The 13,386-nt window shown below is 36.5% G+C and overlaps 1 protein-coding gene across 6 annotated transcripts in view; it reads right to left on the bottom strand.

Moving 5' to 3' along the window:
- Window positions 1–13,102, bottom strand: part of LOC145673896 (uncharacterized) — a 128,869-nt gene extending 115,767 nt beyond the window's left edge. For 2 of the 6 annotated variants that reach the window (XR_014128840.1, XM_081743699.1), the window contains exons 1-2: window positions 12,894–13,073; window positions 1,467–1,562 (exon numbers count right to left, since the gene is read on the bottom strand). Coding sequence is in view for 5 of the 6 variants with exons in the window: in XM_081743699.1 (XP_081599825.1) it covers window positions 1,467–1,559 (93 nt within the window). In the remaining variant the exon portion in view is untranslated. Of the gene's footprint in view, window positions 1–1,466; window positions 1,563–12,893 lie in introns of all 6 variants that reach the window. The other 4 variants (XM_081743698.1, XM_081743697.1, XM_081743700.1 and 1 more) reach the window with 3 other exon arrangements.
- Between the last annotated feature and the right edge of the window lie 284 nt (window positions 13,103–13,386).

Here is a 13,386-nt window from a genome sequence, read left to right as displayed (position 1 = left end):
CTTTATGCCAGTGTAAGTTCCCTGGGCCCTTTCACGCAAAGCATAACCCTTCTGGTGGTTTGCACTGTTCAATACTTCCTGCCTCTTATACCTGGTTATGAGTATGTCTTTGTGCTACAATAGTCTTTCCATACATATGCATATTTTCCATTAAAAGTGATTTATTGACGAAAAACCCTCCATCGACAATTGCATTTCCATGCGTGAATTACAGGCCAATTTCTACTACCTTATATAAATGTTTGTATTCTTCAATGCCAGCAAGAAATTTGCTATAAACACTGTCAAACCCAAATCTGTTACAACTCTGAAGACTTCTTCATGTGCTATACTGGCATTATTAGCATCTACACAGCGTACAACAAGGCTGAAAAGTCTGGGGTTGAAATCGATGTTGAAGGCTGTTGTTCTAAAACAGCTATTTACAAGTCTATTGCAGTTGATGGAGACCTTGTGCATTGATTTCTGCAAATATCAAGAACAACCTTTTTCTTCCCTCTAAAAACTTCGTGCTTCTATCCTTTCTTCCAATACTTGCTTTCAATGTGTAGCTGCTAATGCCAGTATGCTACACGAACATTAGACACACAGGCTACGTCTGTACATGCTTGAAGCATTAGAACCAAGCAAGATGTGGAATGAGCTGCACAAGAGATTTTACAAAAGTGAACAAAGTCCGCGCCCGCGCCCTGTCTGTGCGTTAGTGTGTTTGTGCATGAAGTTGTATAGGGCCCTTGTACATTGTTGTACAGGCATGAGTTATTTTTCTGAAGGTTACCTGAATACTTTTAGCTGCAATAAGATTTTTTTAATATGCAATTTTTTAGCCTCTTCTATTCGCGTCGTTCATCCGTATTGTTTGGGACCGAACATTGTGCTGATAATCAAACATGCGCTTATTCAACAAGGAAAAGCACGTACTGGACAGGTTTAGTTTCTTCTTGCAATGCACTGTACTTTATATAAAGAACACAAGGCTTCAGTTATTTACACAAAGAGGCACTATTTAAGAAATACACATTTAAAAAAAATGTATATATATATGAAAACGTTCTCAGTACTGTACTGTTACTGATAAGAATCCCACGTTGACGAATTTAGAGTTGACTGGAAGCCTTCAGATTAGTATTTGAGGAATACGTTACTCAAATTTCCTTCTGCAGAGTTGCCGGTCCATTAAAAAAACCATCTAGATCCAATTTATAACTGATGACATTGCTTAAAGCTGTTCAAAACTGAATCAACTGTTGTACGCATACATACATACTTGTTTATTCTTGGTATGCGGATAAACTACGTTCTACTGTAGCTAAATTACGTACTACAACGTAACAAAAGAAGTATAACATTCTTTCATACAATCTTTCTTACATGTTAAATTAGTTGGCCAAATTTATTTCAGAATAAAACGGCATGTTAAAAATTTCTAAAATTCTCAACTAGTCTACCTAAAGTGCTAAGCTTACCATAGCGCATTCTATTACGTGCTGATGAATTTTATTTCTTGCAACTCTATGGGATTTATTATACGGGCAATTTGCCATTTCTTCGTCGGCCATTTTCTGAAAATAACAGCAAGAATATAAGGCAATTAACATAGGAAAATAGAGTATCCTCACAATTAATACAGAATTGAAGTGCATCGAGAATATTCCAACCAAACATTCTCCATTTAATATACAAAGGTAAAATGCTATTGTTATTATGCAAATTTAATGTTAACAACATGGAATATTCACGCCATTTCACTACATACCTTTCTTTTAAGGGATCTGAAAAGACGCACCGAAAGGTACTTTCTAAATACGAAATTAGCTCTAGGTTGGCTAGCGAGCGCGTCTTAGGTGCACGTGGTTCCGGGTTCAATTCCACCTTAAACTGTAGGTCTGCGTATCATCTACTGATTTTTTGAAGAATTGGTTACAGAAGAATATAAGTAAAACATTTTCAATGTAGATTCTATTATATTCATAATATTTTTATGCATCGCGATTACAATAGCGATTTTAATGGTTATTGTAATCACGATATCGAACTTGATAAAATTTAGCAGATTTGTTTATGATAATTCAGAGAATGTTTAACACATAACAATTCTAAATGTCATAAAGTATTTAGTATTAAATTAATAAGTTTTATCAGTTTACTGTTAGGAAGAGTTAGAAACGTAACTATATCCTTAATTACATTTGTTACATTATCCTGTGTTTAGTGACTTTTATTGAACCTCACTTTAGGAAAGTTTCTGCTACTCTAAGTTTGTATTATATATTTTTCATCTTTCTCTCTCTGTGTGCAAATCATAAGCTTCTGTATATTAAACATAATAAAGAAAGTGAACAAAATATACATGAATTCCAAATATAGGTATCGCAGACGCAGCGGAAAGGTAATGCATAAAATATTTCGGTATATGTTTTTTTGTAAAGTTTCAGCAAATTCATCCTGAAATAATAATAATAATACGTAGTAGTAGCACCAGTAGCAGCAGCACTCTAGAGTATTTGTCCAATGAATTCACACTATATATGACTTTGTACTATATATCTGAAGAGATCTCTATTTTGCTATTAAATGTTACTACCAATTTCAAATAGATTCTTTGAAATATTACTAATCACGCTGTCATTAACAATTCGTATATTTTAAAATTTCTCGTTAAATGTAACCAACACTTTTGTTAGTAATGTTTTTGTTACTAACCATGTTTTCAATTTTTCGGAGTAAATCCGCCTTAATTCAGTAACGAAATGCCAGCGTTAACATCTCGTGTAAAGTCTCTGGTTTTATCTTTGATCACGTGAGTTTGAGGCAAGAAACATTCTAACAATGGTTTTCTCGGAATTCTCATTTCCTTCTGTTTTCTCGTTTTATCATTTTCTCCTTCATGATCCACTCCCATTTATCAATCTTTTCCGTAAGTTTAGAAAACATAGTCGATTAACTAACGATATAACTTCATTTCCCGCAATACTAGTATAACAAAAATGAATTCTTTCAGTTTAACGTCCTACGTTTATGTACACCCTGTAGGCTAAGGGAGAGCATAACTAAGGCAAATGACTGATGGAATAACCTGTGGGAGGAAAAGTAACCCGAGAAAACCTACGGCCATGATTTTCTCGACCAGAAACTTACTTGGCCGGGATCGATCTAGGGTCCTACGCACCAGAGTCTACGACTGAACCACCATACCCTCCACTAGTACAAACAGGAGTGTAGTCACCGAGAGCAAATGCAAGCTTTCCAAATGAGATCCGAAGATGCGTCACGGTTCTGTGTGTCAATTCCCTCTAATGATCGCCGGGACCTGTCACTGAGGATTTTAATCCGAACACTGTACCTCTTCGCCGTGCGTTTTGTAGGCCGTCGTCAGCTTGAACATTGACCCTTGCAACACACCTAACACACTTGCAACTTTCGTCACGCTCCGACCAGATGAACGAGCACCAACAATTTGCCTTGTTTGGAAGTAAGAGAGGTTGCCTATTTTACACTATCATCGTCTGCTCAGATCCCTACACACTCCCGTTCTATTACTCTTCACGTAGTACCCAGCTTACCCTAAGACACCACCACGAACAGCCCAACACTGCGGTCGTAGCCTGATCACTGCGAACACAAGATATCTGACCTGTTTCCAACACCAGATCTTTCTATTACATTGACAATTCCTATGTTCTGCTTACGTGTACGAGTTTCCCATTGATGAGTTCCTATTTCCGCCATTCATTGTTCCCACTATGTCGAGCCACTGCGGATGGTCATAAATGGTTCCTGAAATACCCTGGTCACAATGGATCGGCATACCCAATACGCGCTTCTGGATTCGGGTACCACTTTTTCAGATCCAGATACATACTGCATTGGTATATCAAGTATGATAATGGTATGTCAAATGGAAGTGTCACAGAGCATACAAAATTGCCTATTCTTATTCAGATTCAGGTCTATGCTTAGCTGACTATCGGACATTTTGCTCTTGTGTTCAGTAGTTTGATTTACATGTTTTAAAAAATGTGGCGAAACAAACAGCCTACTAGACAGATTCATATTCTACATTTTTGTGCCAATTGCCACGATATATATAGTACGCCATAAATTAATATCGTGACGAGGACAAATAGCCCCGAAGCTGACGTCCCCATTAGCCCTCAATCAATCACAAATCAATATGTTTATTGCTGATAAATAACTAGCTAATTTGTAGTCTTTTGTCAAGATGTGGCAATGTGTAACAGTTTGGCATCAAGGAGAGAGGGAGAAATAATACTCAGATTGGATATTAAAAAGGTCGTTTGCGGGTTTAGAAAGCAGACTATGCCCCACAGAAGGAACTAGAAAGACACGAAAAATACTTGCCTTCAAAAATTTCCTTGTTGCCAGTGATTGTAAAGAAACAATTGGTTTGACGTTGGGCTTTTTAGCCGATACAAGTCAAATCATAGCAAACAGTAAAATACACAGGACTCTGTTGACAGGAACTTGAAAAGAAGCAGAGCCACTGTAGAAATTACATATAGACCTAACTTGTGTAGTACGAATAAACATTTTCAGAAACTTTTTGTTAGCGTTGGTTAATAGTGACGATTCTTGGGGGCAAGCGGAGGGTCAGAGACATTTTCGAGAGAAATTATTTTTTTGTATACCGAAAACAATGTTTCATATTACTTGACCTTGACCTACATTACCATACAACACATCTAGGGGCACCGGGGGGGGGAAGGGGCTCGCCCTTTCTAACGTCGTCACCACTGGTGAATGTATAGTGGAATTGCTCTTTGTTATGGAGAAAAGTGTAATTTGGAAGCACTCCAGAGGAGATACGACTCGTTCGTTCATTGTAAAATAAACTTTAAATCGACTGAAAGTACTAGCAGTCTATGGAAATTCTCGAGCTTTGCGCCCAACAATATTAGCTGATCTGCAAGTTATTCTTGCTGTCAAAGATGATGAAGTTCTACCTACATTATCTAGCGAGCCACAATTAGTCAGGATACCAATTTTCATAAATGTCTAGCTGTTACGATTCCCACACGTCCCTTGTAAGTAGAATCCGGCTTTAAATGTACGCACAAAATTTAATAACACCCAATAAAATTCACTAGGTGGATTTGTTTTATATACATAAACACGAATGTATGGTGAAAGTGGACCGACTTGTAGCATGTAGTTACTACAAATTAAGGGTTAAGTTCCGGAAAGTAAGTCCAGAAATATGAAAAATACGTAAAATTAACACAAAATAAATGGAAAATTGTTTATTTTTCGACAAATTTCATGATAACTAAACAAGTTAAATGTGGTATTTTAAATGTCAAAAGATGCGTGTTGTTGGTACTGTTTTGAGTGGAGGCATGCTGACGTAAGAGACATTAGGATGTAACGAGGAAATTAGTTCTCCGAATTGAAAGCTGACAGTTTCATGTAACAGATGTGGTATTTGAATTTTGATTTTTATAAGAAGGTATTTTGGTGGAAAAGAAAAGTTATGAAGTTATGTGGAGTGGCACGGATTACTGAAATTGAGCAGAAAGTGTGGCAAATGTAGAAACGCATTGAAATTAAAGAAATGGAGGCACGGTAACATATTCGAATGTGAAAATCGTGTTAATGATGAGTACATGGAAGGTTATTTATCAAAGTACTTATTTAAGTCCCCTAAAACAAATGAGTCCGCTGTCTATAGCTTGCTGAAGGCAATGTCGTAATTGTACAATCGCAGTGAATGTGTTAAGAAAGGAACTAACCTAACGTAACATGGTAGTTTTAGCTACATCCTCGTCTACGCGCCTACTCCCTATGAGCAAGCCCCTTCGGTACTGTTTTTACATAGTTCGTGCTTTTTAATTGTTACCAAAGATTTTATTTTTTATTGCAGTATTTATAGGATATTTCGGGACGAAGTACTTACCCGCAAAACGGTGAAGTCGTCTTATAATGAGTATGCACCAAGGAATTCTTGAGAACATCTTCTAAGGTAGTAACAGTCAATTACCTGATTACGGAATTTTACCACTTTAAAACTGAAAATATTGGACCTACTTTCTGACACAAAGGCCTAGTTGCCAGTAGTTTCCTGAAGGCAGTGCCGCAATTTTAGAAAACGAATAGCCAAGAATTTTACAATCGCAGGAACTTAACGTGGCGTACTGAATTTACAGACATCCTCATTTACGCACATACCCACCGTCGATGACGTGCCTGATCGTTACGAATGTAACACCTCGCTCATTCCCGGGCGCCCCTACTCTGACACAAATAGTATTCGTGCTTTTTAGTGGTCACCTAAGCAGGGTTTGCCCAAGTGGGCCCAGCCCGAAAAAACCCACCGGGTTTCTTCGGGTTGGACCCACTTGAAAAAACCCACCTGGGTTTTTGAGCTTTTTGTTAATATATTATTGCTGCAACTAAGTTGATCACATTGAAAGTGATTTTTATCAAATTTTGGACTTTCCTCGGGCGAATTAAATGCTTTCACGTTAAGGTATACAACAACATTCCACATAAGACCTTTATAAATTTCTGAATGCACTGAATAAATGAAAAAACCTTACCTTAGCTTGAGATAATTATATAACAAATTAATGTATTGATAATGCTTATAGCCTATTTGAAAAAAAAGATGCAACTTCATATTTTAGAAAATACTTTCCGTAAATAGTGCGCTCGCCGACTCGGCTATGCCGAGAGACGTTATCCCTCATAAGGAAGACCGGGACACATTGTCACAATTTTCACGTTTTATTTTCTTGTGATGCTCGTGTAAGGCCGAAAATTACAATTTTTAGTATACACATACTTTGTTATCTTGTGCATAACATATATTTCTCTGTCCAATGTAACTCGCTCTGAACTGGACTTATGTACTATGTTTTGTGATCAATACAGTTGTCACAAGTACCCCATATTCGGGGTAAGTTGCCACAATATATGGGGCAAATTGTCACATGTTATTCTTGTGGTACTTTCCAGAAATTGGTAGATATTATTAATGCAACTATTACTAATGCAAAAAGACTGTAAATGTTACCAGCATTAAATACTTAGCGTCTGAAAGAGAATCAAAACATAATTAAATGAAAGGGGAAATTATATTAGTTAAACAGGAAAGAAAGTACGGGGACCGGTAGCTTATATTTTTTCAACCTAACAGATTTATTGTTACATCAAGCTTTGTAGGAAAACCAAAACTGCCATGAAAACAGAACTAACTCATAGCTAAGGAATCAAAACTACAAACTGAAAGGTCATAACAAAATGACGAAATTATCAAATCATAGCCTACATCTCCAATAGGCCTATACAAAATTAGCCAATTGCATTTAAGACTTAAATAATTTTAAGTTGTTTCTGATTGTAGTTTATGAATTGCAAAGAATTTCTTTGATAGGACTACTGTATAGCTATAAGAGGAGTAAATATTATTACGAAGTTTAGTTGCGTTTTATTAGTACGCACCGCAAACTAGTTTGAAAATGTTTATCCTTTAGCTTCGACAAAGTACCATACCTGGAGATCATCGTCAGAGTCACAGTTAATACACACGTAAAACAAGTTCTGCTTCCCTCAGTTTTCATAAGCTGATTCCGTACATCGAATGCACTGAATCCACTTCTCGCTACATGTACTTGCACTGTATGGATCGCCATAAACTAAACAAAATGTATCGTCGTCCTCTGAGGAAGAATCGTAATCTTCTTTGGACCTTCGTTGACATTGTTTATAGGTGCAAAACTATTTGCTTGGGGAGTTCTTATAGCAAGATCACCATGTCTTTTCAGAAATATCGGATACCAGTCTGGGCCAGCAATGGCCTTTTCATTCCACGACTCTGGGTATTTCAATCCTAGCGCTTTTGCATAGTTGTAAGCCAAATCGCAAACCTCTTTTGTAGTGAGTCCAAATTATATGTGCGAAGCTTGTTTTGGTATGATACTAGTAAGTCTTCCTAGTATTAGTATTACGAAGAGTAACCTAATGTAAATAAGCATTGGCCGAACTGTAGTTCGCCATCTGTAACACGTGCACAAAATCTTACCAATGTTCTGTTGTGGACATGAAATTCTTTAGCAGCTTTAGGCCTGCGTATTGATATGGGGTTGTTATTTCTTTTCATAGCTCTTGCTGCAACCAGTAGATCTTCCACTGGTGGTGCTTTCCTCTCTGTCTTTCTTTTGTATATTCTCACTGTCTGCGAAACCGAGATAATCCTATCGTTTGCATTATACATAACACATTGGGGCACATTGTCACAGTGACAACATGCCCCGTCTTATTTGTGACAACTTGCCCCACGCGTCGCCATTACTCTTTTTACAAAATATCTATACCAAACGACAAGATTAGGCGCATTCAAAGTAGCACATTATGAAGCTCTATTTGTAGCCTACATAACACACACACAAATATTTGCTTCTACCGCTTTCACGAACACACAAAACAGCAATTTCAGGACTCGGAAAATGTACATTCCGGCACTGAATATAGACAAAGTTTAACTGACGCAGCACCGTTGTTCCCGCGCATCTCCAAGCGAGTACAGTTAGTAGTGACATATAGTAAGTAAACAAGAAAGCAGCAACGGCGAGCTAATGTTTTCGCTTTTTTCAGAATTGCTACTGTGACAACGTGCCCCGGTCTCCCCTACGTTTGACGTGTTTAAAGCCATATGTTCTGGTACTACAAGTAAATATGTAGTGCATTAGTAAAACTATTAGTATTATTTCTTACCTTTGATGGTAGCACAAGTATTCTTCAATAAAATTTAGTTTTGCAACAATAACAGTTTAGTTCAGTTATTTGTTGGTACTCTTCAAATAAGCATTCTTTAGAATCAACACCAACAACAGCGTAAAAATTCTTGACAAATTTAAGAAACTTAATGCTCAGAGTTCCGAAAAATACGTCACACTTACTACTTCAAGTGCTGAATTCAAACTTCCGTACCAGTGGAAGTTTCGATGTACAGTAAAGAAACCTGCATTTTCGAGGGGGGAAAAAAAATCCCGAAAGAAATGCACGGGAAATTCCCGCAATTGAACGCACAAAGCATCGGAACTGAATACTTCAACAATAAGACTATTTATTTTACGCTGGAAGATATTTAATTTCATTTAAGACATTTTGAAACATTTACTTTATAAAATATGAATTATATCTTTGTTAATTGTTTTAAATTAATTTTCTGGAAAGAAACGTCTTGCAACAAATGCTCGGGAATTTCACCTAATTGAACGCACAACATATCGAAAGTGACCTTCAAATAAAACCATTTATTTTACGCTGTTAAATTAATATATTTGGTGTTCATATTTGGCAAACGTCACTGAGGCTTCTGGTATGATTCGATCTACATTTGTTCGTTCGTCTGCCTGTACCACACATACTACAGGGTACCACCTTCGATGTTTTAAGTTTAAATTTTCAGGACACAAGCACGAGACACATTAAATTTCCAGTATAGATTTTGGCGGCATACCAACGTTCAATTTGAAAATGGTTGCTTTTTTTTAAAAAAAATAGCGGGTATCCACGCTACAAAGTGCAATTTTCGGTCTGTTAAGTTGAAATTTTTAGAATATAAGCACGAGACACACTAAATTAGCTGTATATATTTTAGCGGCGATCTAACGTAAAATTTCAAAATGGCGACCATTTTTTAAAACAGCAGTGAATAGAAAGTTGTTGCAAGTTGTGACAATGATCATCTTAAAAAATATAAATCACATTTTAACACTTTTACCCCAAAGACATTGAAATATTTCAAAAAAACCCAATTAAACTTGAAAAAACCCACATGGGCCTAGGTGGGTTGGGCTTTTTCAAAAAAACCCGGGTTTTTTCAAACCCTGCACCTAAGACAGGCTTGTTTTGTGTTCCTCTTACAGTGCTGTTTTTATGGCACATTTACCATGGAAGAATTTACACGCAAAAGGGTGAAATCATCTTTTGTGAATGCGGAAGGAGGAAGTCTACAGAAATTCAATCTAAGATAGTGACACTAAATTTCCTGATAAATGACAAAATTTTAAAGTTTTTAAGCATGAAAATTCTGGACCTGCTTTGCGGCACAAGGACCAAAATTTGGGATATTATTTAGTCTCTCCCCCAAATCATTTGGTAGTGATTATTGTTCGATGTGTGTAACTGTGATGTAGTCATAAGGAGGGTGGATTGATTTAAATTAAATTCCGAAATAAATAAAGTGAAAATAAGTAATATCCCGTTTCTGTTCTGTTATTTTGATTGTGGAAGATAATAATCATAACACAATGAGATTCAAATATATGTACAGCACAGCACGAAAACGATTGTCATGCCAAGGATGATAAGGAAAAATCCTGTACTAATCGGGTAACGGGGGAATCCTGCTTTCCTCTCTTCGTAAATAAGTTTTCAAATCGTTAACTATTCTAACGGAGAAATCACCATGGACATTTATGACGAAAATTCTTTTGTGTGCGTCTGTTTGCTTGTTCCCAGATAATAGGGTATTTATTAAAGGAGTACGATCCCCTCTTCGCAACTTTTTTTTTTTTTTTTTTCAACTTTAGGCGAAATTTATGTATTTTACATGTATTTCGTGCCGCAAGTTAGTTCCATTTTTTTTAATATGCACTTGGGAAGTATCAGTAACTTCTGTGGAAAAAAATGTCACGTTCAATGAAACTTTCCTTAATGTTTAAGAAACACTGCTTGGAATTGAAATGGTTTAACGATTGAGGATTAAGTCAAAATTCTACTTTCACTTAAATGACATAATTAACATTTAATACTAATTCCTAATGTTTTTCCTCAGTTCGTTACTTGTACTATATGAGAAAGATTTGATTTAAATCAAAAGAATCAATAATTTTTTTTTTTTTAAATTCATGATTTTTTTCCACCTTGGTCATAAGTATAGTGTGTATGTAAGCCCCCCCCCCCAAAAAAAAAAAAAAACTACACTCCATAAAGCACTAAATCAACTTGCGCCAGGAAGCTACTAAAAACCACGAATGCTATCGAACCGAATAAGGGTAGGAGTGCAACAGGGGGGTGCGAGCGGCAGCGAGGGGTTGTGTGCATATGGAGCAAGCACGTCAGCGACGATAGGTATTCGCATAAACAGGGTGTTTACAACGGCTCACTATAAGTCACAGTACAGTCTGCGGGGTAGATGGTTTGGACGCTAAACTAAATGCCATCCAAATCAGTTCTGCACCTAATCCGATTCAGGGCAGGGCCAAGGTAGTGCGTGGTAGAGGGATCCATAGGCAGCTTGCCCGGTAGCGATGGCGGATATACGAGTCTACGAAGATTTATTTATACATGTAGTATTGGTTGCTTGGGGGTATGTTTAGTACAAGAGGTCCAGAAGCACGTAAAAAACGCAAAATTTACAGGAGAAATGAGTGATGCAAGTACTTAGACGTAACATAACGTAACCAAATCTAACCTAACCTAACATAAACTAACGTCAGCTAACCTGAACTAACCTACACTAACGTAATATTAGTAGAAATAGGCGAAATTCTATCATTTTTTGAAAAATTATGCGGGACTCCTACACTAATATAACATAAACTAAACTAACCTAACGTAACCTAAACTAGCCTAATCTAACTTAAATCAACCAACCCTACCGCAAACTAACCGAATGTGAACAGAAATTACCAAAATTGTAACATTTTTTAGAGAAAAGAGCTGGACCCCTTCTGCTAAACATAGGCCGTTGCTTGTTATATAGTGGGACTGGACATGGTACCTTGTTGATCATGAACATGTCATGGTGCAACATTTTCATAATAAGGTACATGTAGTAAACGTAACACAAGGATATACAATCTCTACGGGCAAGGTTCTAGAACACAGATCCCCCTTCCCATTTAGCTGTAATAAATACCGAAAGCAAAGTTCCCTGCGGTGCTATAACCCGCCTTCACTCGCAGACGCTGGCTCTGCAATACTATGTGAAGTGTATATTAAACTTGTGTACAGAAAGGAACTAACCTAACTACGAATCTGTGGGAGGCAGCTGAGCAGCAGAAATGGTTATACATAGAAAAGAGGATAGCACGAAACACTGTGCATGCCATAAATTACTTACGTGTTGAACTACATATTTTCAAGTTATTAAAACGATAGATGTAGGCCAAATACAGCGATATATTTTCATTGCCCACATTTTTGTGTTCCAAAGAAACACAAGACATTACTAACATAAATTACACAATTATGTGCAACCGTTAACTCTGGGACATTTCTACAGTTGCGCGTCACGACTTAGCACATTGACTTCAGATACCGTGGCGAATCTCTACGCAACTGGTTCGACATTCATTAATGTATTTTTAAGTAGATACGCATCTCCTAAGTAAGAACAACTCTGGATTATTTACACTCTAGTCTGTTAAAATATTAAAATTTATTTTATCAAATTTTACAAATATGTGAATTCGTACAATAACTCTGCATCATCCCTAATACTACACAAAAATAACATGCTGTTTTTAATACGGACAATTAATCCTCCCCTTCACACATGAGTTGCTTAATCTTAAAAGTTGCTTTTATAGCCATATAAAGTACGGGACAAGAATAAACTACCATAAACGCCATTAGTTTTAATGGCATTTTTGGTCGTTTATTCTTGTCCCGCTTTTTATCAAAACTATAAACATTAGAAAATTATTCTGGAGGCGTCAATACATCCATCAGTTAAAACAGTGATTTGTCAAAAGAGGATGTCATTTGCATGAGCTTACATTTATTAACTTATAAAGCGTATTAATTATTTTTACTATAACTAAAACATGCAAATTACGTGCAAGATTTAGAGTACATATTCAGCATCTGTCCAATTAAATTTTGTTAAATAAATAAATAAATTTAACAGAAATATACCATACCTTTGTCGAATTTAGAGCTGGTTTCTACGTATATAACGTTTACCAATGTTGCCAGCCTCCAACCAATAAATTTAAGTTGTTATCTTCTTCTTTTTCACTAAATTTAGGCAAGGCAATTACAGAATTAAAGTGAATTAAGAGCAAGATATATTAATAAAAGAGTATGACATTCTAAAGAACTGAAAGTAGGCAGTGAAAAAGTATTGAATGACAGGCATTATTGCCACCTCCCTCGCTGTAACACCAACGAATATCAATCTCATTTTATCAAGTGAAAAGTTAATCTCTAGGGGTCATTCCATAAAGCATGTCTGTCCATCAACGCATAGCAAGATGAGAGTTTCAAATTGCGATAATCTGTATTGACTTATGTTTCCTTTGCGTTGCATTGCGATCCCCAAATTTGGCAAAGCGCTATACCCAATGAGCCCCTATGTCAATTCTATCAGTATCGTATTGTATTTTCATTCATCTCGATCTAATTTGATAGTGG

This window comes from Thermobia domestica, chromosome 17, assembly GCF_964235325.1.
Source record: "Thermobia domestica chromosome 17, izTheDome1.hap1.1, whole genome shotgun sequence".
NCBI lineage: Eukaryota > Metazoa > Arthropoda > Insecta > Zygentoma > Lepismatidae > Thermobia > Thermobia domestica.
The sequence above is the reverse complement of the archived record's forward strand: the minus strand, read 5'-3'. Positions and strand labels throughout refer to the sequence as shown.